This window comes from Anopheles coustani, chromosome 3 (assembly GCF_943734705.1).
Source record: "Anopheles coustani chromosome 3, idAnoCousDA_361_x.2, whole genome shotgun sequence".
In the NCBI taxonomy this organism is placed as follows: Eukaryota; Metazoa; Arthropoda; class Insecta; order Diptera; family Culicidae; genus Anopheles; species Anopheles coustani.
Genome location: NC_071288.1, coordinates 30829717 through 30848179, shown reverse-complemented (window position 1 = coordinate 30848179; position 18463 = coordinate 30829717). Strand labels below are relative to the sequence as shown.

Genomic DNA, 18463 nt, shown 5'->3' with positions numbered 1-18463 from the left:
AAAAATATGCACTTTTAACCGAACCATCTTGGAATGGAAGGGTATTTTTGGAAAGTTTCAATCGATACTTTTACGAAACAACCACCGGTTGGACCAGTCGCTTCAGGTATCAATTCGTTGCGAGACACGTTTTGCCGGTCCGGGATCGATTTAATTACGATCTCCCTTTTTCCCCGGCTGCGATCCACGAGATGGGTGCGCTATATTTGGCTGGCCCTTCTGAGACTGTCGCCTTTCGTCCCGACTGGAACTCTCGGGAGCTGACAAAGCATAAAGAGCATGTTACGGTAGGTGAATATTATTCATTGTCTTTTTCTGCCGCTCTTTGCTACGAGCTCCAGCAGTCCTTGGGTCTATTTTTCCTTTCCTTGGGCAACATGTGGTCCGTTCCATCGTAGAACGTAAGATAACACCGAACATATGGTACCGTTTTGCGTGGGGTACGGCACTTGTAATGCTTCCACAGGTGAACACAGGCGACCGCTCAAGAAATGTGCCCTACGAGAAGAAAGAATGAACTTTGGGACACTAATAGGACGGGACAGCTAGTGAGAAACGTTACGATGACCACCTACCAACATCTGATCGGCACGTTTTGTCTCGAGAAATAAAATGCTGGTCAAACTATTTATAAATGACCATTTTGAAGGTTCTATATCTAGCAACATTGATTGAATACGCTTCCCAAATTCCGCATCCAAATATTACTCCACATTTTTCACAACTTTTAATTAAAAAGTAAAGGTGGTATTATTGTACACAACAATAAGTTGAATCGCTATATTTTAGAGCCCAGTTCTGATTTTCCATCAGTTGAAAGCTCGTTCAGGGATTTTGAATAGCATATTTAGAAGAATCTCGACGATTTATTTTATACATCGCCAAATACTTTAAAATATGAACAACTAGCTTGACTAGAGAAAAAAGTTATGGTTTTACTCTTTACTAGAATGATCGATTTAATTTAATAGTTACAAACATGGCATATTTAAAATGCTTGATAATTCATCAATTTTCCCGTGATGTATAAACCTTGTTGTAGCTATGGTTTGTTTGTTTACATACTTGTTTTGTTTGCGTTAGTAAAACCTGAGTTTAAATAGTAAAATTTAGATAATTTTATCGAAAAATAGTGGTCTAACAAACCTTCAACAAAATCTGTAGTGCTTAAACTTAATGTGTGGAAAGTTTCAGAAGCGACGGTTCAGTATTGGTCGAGTTTTTAGTATACGCAAAACTCCAAAAAAAAGGTAAAATATGTAATAGGTAACAACTCGATTCCTGGGAAGTAGATTTTATTAATTCAGCTTTATTTAATATGCGGCTCGAACTAGAACCAAAAGTATAAATTTCACAAATAGCAGATTTATTCAATCAACTCAAGTTTTACATATATAATTTCTTTAAAAAGACGAATTGGAACAAAAATCACTTTTTTTAAGCAAAACGGGTCGAAACAACTGGGTTAGTGTTAGACAAATGTTATACACGGTATTGAAATACACAAATCGGACATTTCCAAAGAAAAAACTTTGTTAGAATACCCTCACTCAAGGGTGAAAATGTGAAATATACAATGTTTCCCAGCTTAAACTTTTACATTTCACATTGCAGTAAACAGGAAATTACTGGGTTTCGATACGATAAATAATACTGGATGGAAATAAATGATTCTTCCGATGGGGTTACTTTGTAACCCTTACCAAGAAAAACGATTGCTAGTAAATTTAATACAAAACCCGTAAGTAAGCGTTTCATACCGGTTCTTTAACGTTATCTTTGCATTCACACTTTCCATGTCCGCCGCGGTGCAGGATCGAGCAACACGCAGCTGCAGGCGGCCGCCTCGTCATCGTCGAAGAAGAACTCGTCGCGCCGGAACGCCTGGGGCAACCTGTCCTACGCCGACCTCATCACGCAGGCCATCAGCTCGGCCGCCGATAGCCGCCTCACGCTCAGCCAGATCTACGAGTGGATGGTGCAGAACGTGCCGTACTTCAAGGACAAGGGTGACTCGAACAGTAGCGCCGGCTGGAAGGTAAGAAGTTACGAGCGTCTAGATAGAAAATTATGAACAGATGCACTTTTGCGCCACTGCCCGATTGATACCTGACACACACTTATAGGTTTAAAAATCCTGTCGTCAAATATGTCTGCCTATTGCACAATGGCGACGCTCGTTTTCACATTTATTCGAGCATCCGGCTGCCTTTCGGAGTGCTGCATCGATGTTTCGGCAATTTAGAAGCTGCATCCATCCAAGCAATCCCGTTCAATTGCATTGAATTCAATCGGGCATCCTTTCCGGATTCTCCCGAGGATCTCCGAGAGTCCTGCAAATGTGCAAGCGCTCGACAAAAATTGCCTACCAATTGTGGGCCAATTCAATGCATCATCATTCCGGTGGTTTCCGGTTCGAATACGCTCTCCCACCGGCGGGGAGGTGGGAGTGGGTCAAGGAATCATCCTTCACCTCCCACCGCTCGAGCATCCTGCAGCGTGTTCTTCATTAAGACCGACACAACGCAGTCGGCACGTGGTCGAACCTGCATATGCTCCAGGGGGTTGAACAGGATGATTGTGAGATGAGGCCCTGCTGGGGGGGTGGTTATGATGATGCTAATTCACCAACCCCATGAGGCAAAGGATACCCGACCCGATCGACAATGGGAAAATGAATGCATGCAAATGTTGTTGGCAATATTCGATGACATTCTGGTGGCGGGATGCGAAATAACCTGACCGACCGGGTGATGTGAGGTAATTCGGACGGCTTTTTCCAATCGACCACTAGCACCAGTTGGGCTAGCAGAGGGAAGGCCACCGCCGACGACCGGTTGGCGGTGGAAATGATTTGTGGTGAAAATATCAAATGCGAATGCATACATGAATTTATGCAAAGGCCATTTACGCGCGCGAATCCGGAATGCTGGAGCCGGCACATTCACACCTGTTCGCGTGTAGACACGTACGGCGACGACCGTTACGGGCTAAACATGCACGTTCGTACACATGCACGCACGCACGATCACATTTCACGGGCGTACCCCGCACCTCCTCCGTGGCTGGCGAATGGAGTTGAAATTATTTTATTAAAATTTAAATCACGTCAATAGAATTTTAAACCGCCATCATCATCGAGGCTCGGAAAGGCGGTCGCTGTGCCAGACCGGTTGGGGTTCGTATCCGCTGCCCAACCTATGCCGTGGCCATTGTTAGCATGGGCTTTTGGGGACACGGGGACGTCCGTTTCGTTTGATTTTTTTTTCGATTCGTGGCGGTTTCCCCTCTGGGATGCTAGTAAAAATTAGAATAATAATAAACTGATCACGTTTCGCAAAAAATAAAAAAAACTGCAGTCAAAGCCGGTGAATGATTGGGTTTTGGGTGTAATGTTTCCCGTTTTGACGTGACCGATAATTACCGGGACGGCTTGGTGGAGGACGGGAAATGCCGTAATACGCACGTCCACAACCAGATGGTTCGTTTAGCGTTGTAATAAAGTAATCAGTAATTTTCGGCATATGCTGTGAGCAATCGCAACGGATTGATTAGCCATATTCGGGTGGTTTGGGTATTAACTGTGTGGATTCATTTTAATACAATCTCCATAAATTGGTTCCACTTCAAATTGCTGGAAGCGAAAACAAAAATGAAAACTGTGAATGCATTTGTTTTCTATTTAAATGATGTATGTAAATGCGATAACAATTAAAATTCTTCCATTTTAATACTTATGTGTATGCTGCTTTCAAATCAGTAGAAACCAAATTTAGAATTTTTGTCAATACAAAAGCACTTTTCAACGTGCAATGGAGAAAGAAAAGCAGTTGACCCTTTGAAACCGCTTACAGCTATGATTGCTCAGTGTTAATCGTTGATGCAATTTTTAACGGACATTTATACCTCTTTTTCGCAACATTAAACGTCCAAATTGCACTCATCAGCTCCCTCAATAGTGCGTCGTGGGCTATTATTCTACCCCCGAAGCAGCATTCCACCGTTTTTTTTTTCTTCAACCACGACGTACCCTTAAGCCGGCATCTAGCGCCGGGGTTTTCTTTTCCGCTATGCTGACCCGTAACGGTCTTTTCCTTTTTTCACACCTGAGCATCCGGTCTCCGGCAGAGACAGTTTTAGCAAATGACCGAAAAGTGTACGTAAGCGAGCACGAACTGCTTTGAACTGCTGGTTCCGCTTGGAACAATTATTTTCGCTGCAAGTCTTCCTTCCCACCGTTACACCTTATCTTTTTCTCCCTGTTTCAGGTGAGTAGGTGTGTGTATGTGTACGTTTATGCAACGTCTTTCTTTGGCCGATTGCGGACATTAAACGTGCGACTTACCCTTCACGTTTAAGGTTCGCTTTAAAGAGTTTTGCAGGAACATATTGTGAATGATTCCTTCCCAAACTCGGGTTCATCATCCACATCATCAGCGTCATAGTGGAAGCGAATGGTAGTGTTGCAACAGCTACCCAACACCTCCCAAGCCTCCAGTTCCCATGACGTCTGGTGCACGTGAACCGAGGCTCGAGACGTGATTTCGAGCAAAGAAACACCAACCCCTTTTGTCCCGGTTCAGGGATGAGTTGACGGCTTATCAGTCAATCGGGGGCCCCCGATCGTCCTCGCGACCGTTGGAAAATGTGGAACAAACAGCTCCCAACCGTAAATACACTCTCGTGTGTTTTATTTTTTCGTACTCTTCAATCATCGTTAATCGGCGTTACGGGATCGGGCCACAATGAACGTGATGCACTCGAGAGATGGGCGTCTTATGGGGCGATGAAGGGGGCAGGAACACGATTAGCACGAATATAAACGTCCAATCCCTCGACGGGTTTGTTTTGTTATGGAGGATGATTTGGGAATTTTTTTACTCTAAATGTTATTGAATGTTGTTTTGGTGGGAACATATTCATGCGCACTTTAATCGCAATAACAATACATTAATTGAAAGTATCGCAAGGGATTAACGATGTTGATTACAAGTAAACCATTATATTCTAAACCAACACACATTTGAAACAGGTTCTTTTTTAACATTGTGCTCTGCTTTGTACTTTTATTTTCAGCAGTAAAAACCCTCCCGTTCATTAAACCTCAATTGTAAAATAGAATTTATGCATTCTTCTAAAAGTAACACAATAAGTGAAATAAGTGAATCTGGAAAAAGAACTAAAATGAGGATGATAAAATAATATAGGAAAGTTTCCGACAAGAAGGTATCTCCGAACAGAATTATTCACCCGACGACATGATATGTACAGCTATATCCATCCTCTGGTAGAAACGGAACATGATAGCGTAACTAATGAAAACCTTGAAGGACTTTCCTTTGATAAACAATGCACGGAGGAACATCCGTTTGAGGATTTAGATACAATAATGCACTGCAATATGTAACCAAATTCGAACCAAATGGCACAAAAAGAAGTTCGGCATGAACTCTCGTCCCGATCGAGGAAAATCGAGTGCACCCCGGCGCAGCTTCTTCGGGAAAGCCAATACGTTTCCTTCGACGTACGGGAAAACCGGTCGGTAACCGCATGCATGATTGATTCATCTTTTTTATTGGAACAATCAAGCGGTCGGAAATCGTGTTCGTCAGTGGCTTCCTCCTCCCCAAGCCCGGCACGGATAAATCAATCCAATTTTTGTGTGAAATCATCATCAACGTGATGGCGTCGTCCTTGCGACCGCGTCTGGTCTCGGCGCGTCGTGGTTGGAAAAATACAACGGAGCTTCAGATTGATTCCACAGCCTGGAAGAGGGTTTGGGAAAAGGCTGCTGCGGACGGGTGATTCAATAATATGCATGCATGGGAAACGCTATACGCCTTCAATCAAATCTCCGGTGGATCATGGGAAGCACACATACACTGGAAAACACACACGTACATACACAGCCAGACATAAAGGCAGGGCTAAAGAACACAACGTTTGGTGTTCTTTTCGTCCCTTGTTTAAACCACTCACTCTCTCTCTCAATTCCACCGTTTCGCAAAACCGCCGTTTCAGGTTTCCCGGCCCCGTTTTTTCGTGGCCCAATTTCATCCCGCGACTTGCTTCCCCCCACCCTCCTTCGGGGCACCGTGGGAGGCAGCATTTAATTCGCTTGAGAGCGGACCAGCTCTAGGATAGGATTGCCGTCGCCAACCGTCGTACGTCTTATTATTAGACGCGGCGAACGGAGGAGGGATAAAGCAACGGAGCGGGGTTCAGGTATCCGGTTACCAAGAAAACTCGCGTGATATTGGAGGGCCATGTTTTTTCCTTACCCTCCCTTTGTCGTTTCACTCGTGGGAGCGTGTGTGATTTAGGCAAATTGAGCTGCCCTTGCGGATGGAACGAAAAAACGGGCATCTTGGATAGATCAGGTTGAAGGATCTCCAAACAAAAACCTGAAGAGTCCTTGGGGCGGGGTTTTTTTGATGGCAAGGCAGTAGCAACCAAAGGCAATCCTACCCGCCGATGTACTTTTGAAGCGTGTAACAGATGGGAAACCGATTGATGGAAGGGCAGGCCAAGTGTCTTCCTTTCGCTCGCGCGGAACATTTCTCGGAAAACAAACATACGGGCAGTGGAAAAACGCTAACCCACCGCCACACCTTGCCCGAGGCAGGACAGTTTCGCCTTTCCAGCGCCGAGGAGATACCGACTGATTGCCAAAAGAAGTCCTACCCAAAAAGGCGGCTCGTTGTTGGCCGAAGGCAAAGAATAATAACACATCCATCTAACCTGCCTTCCATCGCTCAACTACTAGCACAAGCACTTGGGGCGGGGTTCAGTACGGAATTGGATCATATTCACGGCACCTGCAACAAACGCGCGAAAAGGCCCAAGGAAGGGTTCATTATATTAAGTAATATTTCCTGCAGCGATTTTTTCCCCGAAATGATCCATTTTGGAGGAACGGTTTTCCCTTGCTGTCGGGGGATTTTTTATTTAGTTTGAACAAGATCAGATTTGTCAACGATAACCGAAAAAGCTGACACGGTGGGCACTCCTTTTGCTTGGGTACTCAATAATCCGATGGATATCAATTCCATTTCGTACAGCTTTTTGTTACCGGTTGTAGGTGCTTCAGTTGATTGGATTCCAAAAATATTCAAACAAATCGATTATAGAATTCAAACAAAATAAATTTCAACTAATTTATTTACCACCAAGGATTGCCGAGGGTGTATTTTCTATTAATAGCTGATGAAAGCATTTTAAGTGTTGATATAAAATATAAATATGAAATTATAACCAACTCATTATCTCATTATCCTGTTCATTACCTAAATTTAATTGAGTTTAACCTGTTGGTAGGATTTCCTTACTTAACTTATTTTGACTTAAATTGAAATATTATGAACGATTCAAAGGTAAGATTCGTAAAAATTTTCCGAAGAAAGGCCTCTAGCATTTTTCTTAAAAAAGCTGGGCGTCTCCATCGAACTCAAAGAAAAGGTGAGGCGCCTCCATTCGCATTCGTCGAAATGTTTGATACATTCCAAAAATAAATCGCTCGCACATATCACATTTACGAGTGATGAAATTGTGCTAAAAGTACTTGAAGGCTAATTTTATTGCCCCCATCATCGAGCATCGCCAGCTACATTCGGTGGCCCCCCCGCTTCCATAAGCCGGGAAATAAATACCTAAAGTACACTCAATCAGTTGCTCAGCTCGTGTACGATTGTTTTTGCTAAGGATATCAACTGTGTCGACACTCTCGTCCTTTTCCTCCTTCGGTGGCGTTGAGTTGGCATTAAAAAAAAAGCATAAGGAAGTTACTCGCTGTGGATATCTATTTAAGTCATTTTCCAACAGCATTCCAGCTCCACGCCGGCACAGCATGATACAAATGCAAACACACGGTACGCCGCTGCTCGGGAAAAAGCACTTGCCGCTGTTTTTACGATCCCGACAATGAACCGTACCACCGGGCGGACCCCACGAGGACGGGCGCCTGTTGAATGTACGCTTCCGGGGGCTGCCATATGCTGTAGCGATGTGTACTGCTTCCGGAAAGTGCACATCATCCCGAGCGAGCCGAGTTCTTTCAAGAAGTGCTGCTAACTGATGATGAGGAAAAACCGTACATATATTCCACTTCTTCATCCCGGTTGGTTGTGGTAGAATGGTTCGTTTTTATTCTCCATGGTAGAACCGGTCGTCTTTAGGTTGCAAGAAAAGTGATGAATTATTTTGGAATAACCTAAGGAAAGCAATAAGGCATGAATGTTTTAAGATCTTAATTCGCATTCAGCCGCTTTCCACATCTATTTCTCCGGAGATATTAAAACATAATGCCAACGAAATTATCTTGACCATTTTGTCTACCACCCAATGATCCCACCCTGTCGGAATGGTGTAAGAAGTCAGTTTAACAGCTTTTTTGCAGAGTACTCCGTACGATGAAAAGCATTAAAAGCAACACTTTCTTTCACAAGGAACACTCGCTTTTTTACCACTTCCTGCGTTCACTCGCCGGAAATGACAAAAACTACAACGGCACGAAACCCGTACAACTCTCGAGACTTCCTTCGTACGACGCCGACCCAACGGAAGAAGAAATGAATGCTGCATTTCGTTAGCGTCACGGGACGGGTTTGGTTGCGGACAGGAGAAAGACTGATACCGAACGGTTACCACCGGGGAAAATCTGTTTCACGCTAATCGGATAATGATAATTAGCGAATGGTTCGTTGCGAACGGACGGATTCGCAAACCTTCACGGCGGGAAGTGTATCGAACTTCCGAGCCGACTTCCCCTCCAGAGAGTTTGACAAACTCTGACGCAACCGAACAGTTCACCCCGAAGGTGTTGCGGATCCGTGTCCCCCAATTAGATGGCGGTGTTTCCCCGGGATGAGTCCTGAGAGACGGCGGGAGCCTGACTGACTGAGTGCGGAGTCGTTCCGGGATGGGAAGCAACCGAGACCGAGATTGAATGCCACTAATGTGGTTGTACCATGGCGTGGAGCCTGCTAATTGGCCCGAAATCATGTCGCGTAACACGAACCCGGATGGTTGGTATTATTTTAATCTTCGTATTTCTTACCGATGTTTTTATTTAGCCTGTGCGATTCTTTCAACTCCGTCATGTACTGCGTAAAGTAGGGAGAAAGTAACGCTATCAACAAACGAAGACATCCTGAGGCTCAACAAAGCATGAAAGCGATACATTTCCCCCCTGCCAAGAGTTAATTCATATCGAGGGACTCGTTGGGAAACGGGAAAAAAGGACTCACTCGAACGAAGAAGAAGTCAGCAACTCCCTGGAAACGCAGAAGAACGCCAGACGGGGAGAGTGTTGATTTAAAATGTCGTTAAAAATCACTGATTGTACGTTTGCACAAATCATTAAGGTGACACAAACGTTCCGAAAACTGTCTCGGAATCGGCACGGTTGATTAGGTGCGCACCGGAACGCACCACCCAATCCCCGGTTCCGGCTGCTGCCTTGGTGACGCCGGTCAGCCAACCGGGACTTGCGACTTTCGGATCTGTCCGGATCGGCGAACGTTCGATGCGATGCAGCAGGAATTATCTCGTTAGATGGTAAAATATCTGCGTACTTACCGATCAAATCGGCAGTTCGACCCATCGACCCGTGTCCTTTGCTCCGCGCGGGCCGCACGGGCCGGGGTCAATTAAGGGTTTATATTCGTGTAAATTGTGCCCATTTATGTTCGGGCGATTGCATGGCGAGCAACCGTGGTGGGAATGGATGGAATTTTATTACCCTCAGCAAGTCGTCGGGGAAGGGCGAGTGTCTTTTCTGTTTCGTCCTTCGCTCGAAGTGGTTCGCTTCCGAGGGTTGCTAGGATGGTTCCGGTTCGTGCGACGGTATAAGATGCCCGAAGTAAGCGTAGGGCAAAGCCGGTGCGATCATCATTACTGCGATACCTTCACCATCCCCATTGGCCATTGTCAGGATGGCGCGTTTGTTTGACAATATTGCTCCCGAGTGGACGCTGATGGTGGTGAGTCTGGCGTGTACGACATCCGAAAAACGATTGGGTTTGTTTTATTTGCTCCCGTCCGTCATCGTCCCGCGTATCCGTTACCCTAACGCCAGCAGTCGGTTGTCCTACGGTGCGGGTATCAACTTGAATGACCACAACGGAAGCGGTGATATCATCGTGTTATTTTTCCTCCGGACCAGTTTTTCTTCGAACGGTTTCGAGTGTCTTCGCTGTAGAAACTCAGTGGCTTAAAGTGATTTCTGAACAGTTTTCTATAAAGAACATAATCCTATACACATAAAAGACGAAACTGTGTCAGTGGATCAAATACATATCAAATGGAAGAGTGAGAAATTGAATCTAGATAATATTTAAATTACTATTATTATTATGTATGAAAAAATAGTGCTACTAATAAAGTTAACTTAAAAATGTTTAAAAAATATTTTTAAAAATCTACAAACAAACATTAAAAAATTTTTTTTTAACAAAAACATTCAAAAAATGATGCTTATTAATTTTTGATAAGAAAAACATTTTCATAGAAAACCCCTTTTTTAAATGTTGTTTAATTAGCGTTTCCAATTTCCAAGTTGAAAGTTTTTCAATGATTTATTTATTGAATTGGACACATCTGAGACGAAAATTCAACACGTTTAGGAAATGTTTCGACCATATGTGCCGACGTTAATTGGAGAAAACTCTTTAATCTCAGTTAATCAAATTGAAGCTTGAACCTCGCTATTCGGTACAAAACTCTGAACACTTCATGACCAAGTCGGGACAGTTTAATGTAAAGCATAAACGAAACGTAAAAAAGGCTCGAACAGAATCAGAAATCAGGCTAAACTCAGCAGGACATACACGTGCGAGCGAAAAATTCAACAACAAAAAAAACCTTCCAAATATGCTTTGCCCTTTGGCGTTTAGAGAGATTTAAAGGACACCCTCGTTTCATCGAACGAAGAGGTGCAGGCGGATAACGGACGTTTGATTAAGTAAAATCTATCGACGTGACGATCCACTGCCATTAGTTACATCGCCATCCTGACCGGGTTCCACTACCATTTTCCAGCAAAAAAAAAAAACAAACTGGGAGTAAAACAAAACTAGAGCCCATGTAAAAGTCTACCGGCATGTCGTGTCGTTCCAGTAAATTCCGTAATTAAATAGTAACACACCAGCGGTGGAAAGGTGAAGGACAGATCACCTACCACCCCTTCCGTGTGTGTTTTGGCCATATCCTTCCGGGTGGGTTTTTTTCCCGTCCCCATCCTCGCGTCCCAGGCGTCTGTATGCATAACGTCCGTTACGTGCAGCTTCATTCGCTCTTTCGGTCGCTATCCGGCTTCAATCCGGAGGAATTTTCTGTAGGGTTGTCTTTTTCCCTTTTTTTTTTTTGCTCGTTTGCTGACCATTTTGCGCCTCACATTTGTCACCTTTCGGGCCGCCGCCTCACTAGATGAGGTGGAAAGCGGAGAAGGAAGGAGGGGTGGGGATGGTTGGGCCTTCCCGTTTCCATTTGACCGACGGATGGGTCTAAATCTAAATCAATCAATATTCAATGACTTATCGGACGACACCATTGCGGAACGGTCCGGCCGTGGAGATCGTTCACTAACCTCCCCCTTCCCCTCCCCACACACCAACACACCCCCGCTGCTCAGGCATTGACGCGGAGACAATTCATCCGAAAACCATTTGTTTCAATAAAAATAAAGCCTTCCTTCGTTCGTACGTTCGGAACCCGAAGCTCCAATCATTCCCAACAACGATCGGGTCTAGGGGAGAAGTGGGGGAAGTCCTGGAAGTCATCTTGCCGGGGTTGGGTGGCGTGATTTCGTTTTGGGTTTAGTTTTTTTTTCCTCTCCCAACCCTTCCCAACCCCACCGAGGCAGGGAGACGATATCGAGGGGTAACCTAAGCAAACACTAAATCGTATATATTAAAGCAAACACGTCAAATCCACTCCGGAATCCGTCGTGTCGTCGTCCGGTCGAAACGGTATCCTCGGCGTGGCTGGACTTTTCGTTTTCTGCCCGCCGGAAAGCGCTACAGACCAGTTGCCGGTTTCGAATTCGCTTGCGAGTTCGGTTTATTTTTTGGTTTCCTTCGTCCCTGTGACCGATGGGGCCGATATCGAATGGAAAGATAACGGTGATTCGCGGTCGCCGGGACTGAATTCGATTGCGGTTGAATTTGATTTGATGTCGGATACCTCGGATGGACGCTATCGTCGACGACTCCCGGCCTTTTGCTGCTCTTTTGGGTTTCATTTGTTTTTTTCCCTTCGATTAATTCTTCTCCGGTCGATGCAATCGAACGCAGTGAAGGGCTCATCGCAACGGTTCTAAATGATGCGTTTGACCAACCGGTTCGCCCCACACCTCATCCTTCCTTCATACGCTTGAAAATTCGTTTGGTTAGCACGACAAATCGACGTACGAATGTCCCAAAACTATGTACTGCACGGAAGACTCCGAGCATGAGTTGATTGCACCACGAACGCTCGTGGAGAGTCAAACGACCATCAACACACACCCGGAACAACTCCGGTCGACCCCAGAGTCCTCCGAAGTGGTTTCGGTGGCAAATTTATTTGCTCATCTCGGGCTAAGCCGGTAAGCCAAAATGGTTCACCGTTTCGGGACGATGGGACTGAAACGAGATATTTTTTCTTTAACGTTTCCCGCAACCGTTTGAAGTTCCATCACTAGGGTTAGAGCACTTCCTCCTTCTTTTTGGTGTGTGTGTGTGTGTGTGTGTATGCAGAGGGTAAACATGGTACGATACGAGCTTAGTTGACCCAAAGCCGACAAGTGTGTGTATGCTCAGGGTTACAGCATGGTCTACTGATGGTTGTAGTAGTCATAAAAAAAATGATACTTTGTGCAGTTAGCAAAGCTGGTAGTTGCATTTTGCACCCGACACCGCTTTATGGTCCTAGAGAGTCTTTAGGTCACATGGAATGAAGTGCAGGAGTTTATCCAAAAGGTCTCCACATGTATGCTTCGGAAAGTATTTTACACTCAAAAACTAATCACGTTTTAGATTTATGAATATTAATCCAACTAATAGCATAAACATTTTCACTAATTTTTTTTTTCGATTATCTCTTTTGTTTAAAATATATCGTGTGTTAAATAAAAAGTGAAGATTCATTTTGAAAGTCTACTGCTCTTTGAAATTACTAATACGTTTAACTTTAATTAAGAGAATTTTAATTTCAAAATAATATTTTTAACTTTTAAATTTACATCTTTACTATATCTAAAGTTCTGGCGATTTGTCGACAATTGATTAATACGTGTTGGTTGGTAGTAACTCACAAAAGTCATTTTTCTCCATAACACTGTGCAGTTGTCTGATCCTTTTTTAATATTTTTTCATAAAAAAGGACGAAACGTTTTTCGATACTGTTTTTACGTATTAACCCAGTTTTACAATTCCTGCATAACATAACTCCTCTCGTCAACAAATACCTTTAAGCGAAAGGGAACGGAAAGCCGAACCGCGGAAACTCACGCAAATTAGTTGGACAAATGTAGATAAATTTGCACACCTGTGAGAGGCGCCTGTTTTTCGAAAAGTCCACCCCATTTCACCCTCTTGGGGCCCTTTTTCGGGGGAGGCATTTTGTGATTGCGGTTCTCCTTTCTGTTACTGCTTTTTTTTTGCCTTCAAAAGGTCTTCTTCTCCCTTCGGCCGGCGTGCGTGCGTCAACCAGCACCACGCCGTCCCTGTTTTGCGGACGGGTGTGTCAATTAGCACCTTCAAACCGGTCGACCGCTTGGAAAAGGCAAACGAGCTCTCGAAGCCGATTTATTGCGACAAATAACCGCACGGTAGGCTTCCGTTTCGCTCTGGAGTTCTTTTCGAGCTTCTTCCTCGGGGAAGGTGATTCGTTTTCGTTTTCCGATTTTCTTCTAACACATTTATTGTGTCCTTCCCGCGCGGGGGCAATAATTTTAACTTCCCATTCAAAAACTCCATAAAGCGCCCATTTATTCGCCCTCGAGCGCCCAAGAAACGGTACTCAATCGGGCAAGAAATACGACCGCCGCTTCGGTGACGTTCCGGTTCGTGAGATGTGACGATCGAGGGCGCTGGGGGAGGGGCGGAGACACATTTGCATATTCAATTGTGCTCGACCCTGGAAGTGGAACGGATTCCTGCCACCACCCGGAGCACCACCGGGGTTTGACCGTGGACACGGCCGGAGACTGTTGACTGGCGATTTAACATTTTTATTAGAATTCACATTACGATCGCGTAGGAACGGAATAGCAGATGGTCGGCTCCCGTTGTAGAGGAATAATTTATTAACTTCCGATATATGTATCGCACCCGGTGGCGCGTGAACGGCCGGACCGGGGTTTTATCCCCACCCCTCCCCGGAGAGTAATGAAGTAATCCCTTAGAACTTCTTCTCCGGGGCGCGATGGAAAATCTTTCAGCAATTGGGGGATAATTGAAAAAGGAACAGAAAGGAAATGTGGCGAAGGAAAACAATAAAAAAAGGGAAGGTGACAAAACATAAACCTGACCCTCCATCGCAAGCCAACCACGAGGGAATGGACGAAAAGAACATCAAAAACCGGTAATGTGCCCGCTAAATCCCTTATAGCAGTTTATCACTCATTAATTTTTGACAGGGATTTGCACGTCCCAATTCGTGGGGGTGGCAGTGGGAGGGGCGGGGGAAGGTAGGTTTAGGTGACTCAGGATAAAAGAAGTCGATATAATACGAAGCACTCCATTCCGGCGTGTCAAAGGAGGCTCAACGGTTGGGCCGGGAGGAGAAAGCAACCCCATATCTTGAGGCTTAGCGGCTTCGATTACGAAACACACGCGTATCATACATCAACGCCCAACGCCACCCACCGTCACCTTGCCCATCGGTAGCAGGCGTAGCAAAAATATAGAACAATCTCTCCCCACCCACTCAATTTCCGGCCGAAATAAAGGAAAAAAAAGCCCTCTGGAGGTGGGGTTCCGTAGGCTAAAGAAAAGACCCCATGCTTTCACCGTTCCGGCGGGAAGCGGATAAGCAACGCGGTGTCAACCATAAGAAAAAAAGAACCTCCCCAGAAACGGAAGAAGAAAGCGTCGCTGCGAAGCCTCCAATCTGTCACAACATATCATTATTTCATCTGTCAATAGATGACAACAAAAGAAGTTGATAAGTATGGGTTGGGGGGTGCACTGGTGGTAGTGGTGGGGGCTCTGGTTCCCTTGCGGTGGAAAACTCTACTACCTTAACGCTTTAACACGATAATGACGGCTCATTTGGTCCGCCAGTTGAGTTGGTCCACTTTAATGTGTCTTGCTGACGAGGTGACATTATCGTCAGGCAGCATCATCGCCTCCAACTTGATAGGCGTGTCAAGAAGCAAGTTTTGTCTTTAATTGACCATTTTTCAAACATTTATGGTTCATTATACGTAGTTGATGACACATCAAATCAACAAAAGGATTTAAGGAAACTCTTGTTCAAATTTAATTTCAGTCAAAATTTTGTAGAAAAATTCAAACCGACGAAGTGCTATTTCTTGTTCTTTGTTTTGCACGCTTCTTCGGACAGGTTAGTGTTAAGTGCTTCAACAGCTAGGTCACTCGGCCGCTTTGTACGCCTCTGGCAGTGCTGTAATTTCTGTGCAAATAAAAAAAACAGTATACGTCACACACAAACTGTTCCGTTCTGTTTTGTCCTCCAGCAGCTCGTCCACGGAATCACCCCATCAGCCATGGGGAGGAAAGAAAAACATATCCGGCTAGCTCTTTTAATCGAATTTTCACCTCCATCTTACCCGAAACGTATCGAGCTCGTCTCGCTGGTCCGCTGACATCGCGCTGGACGTTCGGACGTTGTACTTATTACGCAAACGAGAGAATGTATTAAAACAAAAAAAAACAAGCTCCTATTTGTGGCTGGCGGCGGCTTATCCATTCGCGCGCGAGTTGTACGAGACGCTAAAGGGATGAATTTGACGTAGGAAAATTGAATTATAATTCAATCGCCACCGAGCGGCTCTGGAACGGGCGTGGAAAATAGAGAACGCTGGTGGTTCGTTCGTTCCTGGGCAGGAAGAAACGGACGAAGACAAATCTGTGAGGTTCCGTTGTGGTTAAGAGATTTTTTTACAGTTTTTTCAATTAATTTCATCCCTTGTAAGTATTCCTCTGTTAGTGATGTAATATGGAAGTTTTATTAGATGTTTTTACCGCTAATATTGAATAAAAAAAAGACAAGATCTAGTATTAGTAGACCATGGATTATTTTTTTTTTTAAATCATGATGCTGTACGTGTTCGGAAAATTGGATTAATTTCAAGCTGTTACGGTCGAAAGGATTAATCTTGGAAGCTTTTCGGAGAAGCGAGGTAGACTGTTGACGAGACGGGTGGATTTTATCGTGACTTCATTGATCACGCTATTAATTTAGTGGAATTTATCCACTCATTCCTTTATTACGTAGTGTTTAGTTTCAAAAAGGGAACAAGATTTAAAATCCGCATTATGATTGAAAAACTTTGCCGATTTATTTTTATTTCTATTTGCACCCCTCAACTTTGTCAATATCTGCTCCTTGATTGGCAACCAACGGCTTGCTGCATCCGTAGTCAAACACTCGGCCCTTGTTGATTGGCTACTTCTCATAAAATTCACTTTACTGCGCACTCAACCAGGGCGCAAACTAACTCTTCCAGAACATCCATCCGCATCCAGCTCCCACAAGATAACTCGTTCCTTGCGACACCTGCAATTTTAAGCCCCATCAGGTGAGCCTGCATGCAACCCTTGCAATCTCTGCAATCCCCGCCGGCCCAAAGATGCTGTTTGAAGGAAAACTTTCTTAGTAAACTTTTGCATCACGATGTCCCTTCTATGGCTCGTAGTTCGAGGGCAAGGAAAATATGACTTAATTTCCCTCATTGGCATCGTCTCACGAAGCAAGGATGCAACAACCGAAAGGGGAGACCTTTTTTTTACGGCAAACAGAACAAACGTGAAAGTACATTTTCCCCAGAGTGCTGCATGCGGGATATAAACTAATTCAATATTGGGCAAGTTTGGAGCAGCGCCGTCGGAGCCGGCTCGGTAAACTATGCTGCGACGTAAAACCGTACCGGTAGGAGGCGCTGTTTGATGATGGTTTCGGTTGCAGCCGTAGATGCAGCGTTCACCAGGGACCCACCAGGGTGAAGGGGAAGATGTGTGCCAGCGCGCACTACTCATGCATATGATAATTTGATATTTCAAATGTAAAATCGTTTGCGGCTCGCTCGGTTCGCTCGGGGTCGGATGATAGATCAACATTTTCCTCTACCCGCTCTACCCACCACCAAAGCGGCCCGGAGTGTGTGGACCATTTTCCAGGTTCAATTTTGAGGTTCGCTTTCCTGTTTTAAAGCACCATCGACGAATTTCGATGCAATGTCGAAACGGGCGAAGGAAGACCAAAAATAGGAACAAATATCCTATGGGAAAAGGAAACAGGGGGGAAAAACTGTACCAGATTTAGCTCCCCGTGATGATGGGCAGCTACATTTTTGTGTGTCCACATTGACCGAATCGTGTACAACGTTGGACGCCGGCGTGGATGAGTGTGCTGTAAACTTTGCACTGCAAATATTGCCACACTACAGTGCACCGTCATGGTCATCATCAAAAGTATGATGTATGCGGAAGCTGGGGTGCGCCATCAATATTAGAGTGACGGTCTGCTTCATCACTGAGAGAGAAAGAGAAAGAGAAGAAAAAGTACCTTCTTTTTGGTCTGGTTTTGACGGATCTTTCCGTCACGAAGGAGGGAGTGTTGCAGAATAATTTAGTGCAGCATATCGTCCGATTCTTGACCCGTGTTGCTGATGATGTGTTCTCGCATCCATGTTCGAAGTAGAATTTCCTCCAGACTACGCCCCATCGTAAGGAGTGGAGTGACCGTTAAACATCAAATGATCTACACGAAAGACCCAGAAAGAAGGCAGGTTTTTCCTGGTGACTCTGCGCTATGGCTGCTATGGCAACGCTGTAAAGCGCGTTAGATCGACCAGTTCGCTGGCATGGCAACGGCATTAAAACCGGGCTACTTTCTTTTAGAAAACAAGAACAACGATTTGAAGAACACCAACATCCGGCGTATCGAAGTCGTTCGTCCCGCATGAAATCGATCGATGGCACTTTTGTATGCCATGGACCGGATTTCCATCATAATTGAAGTGTTTCCGGCGTGCAGGAAAAGCCTGTGAAAGGAATCCATCAAAGTGTTTCATATCGAGAAATAACCAAGTCATTTCATTCATTTTTTTTTTTAACAATTTCAACAAGGAATTGGGAAATAAAGTGAAAAAGTTTTGCATAATGAAATTTTTTCCCTGATTTTAGACAACAATAGAACATAGACCGTTGATTCTTTTGAATACGACTTCGCTCCTTCATTTCCGCGATTTACACGATATTGAAAAATGTTACTCGTCATCAACACCATGAAGTTGTGT

At 44.6% G+C, this 18463-nt stretch overlaps 1 protein-coding gene across 1 annotated transcript in view; it reads left to right on the top strand.

Annotated features, from left to right (window-relative positions):
- The window catches only part of LOC131260115 (forkhead box protein O), a 57204-nt gene that overhangs the window by 9791 nt on the left and 28950 nt on the right, over positions 1-18463 (top strand). The window contains exon 3 of the mRNA XM_058261784.1: positions 1815-2038. Coding sequence (XP_058117767.1) covers positions 1815-2038 — 224 coding nt within the window. The remainder of the gene's footprint in view (positions 1-1814; positions 2039-18463) is intronic.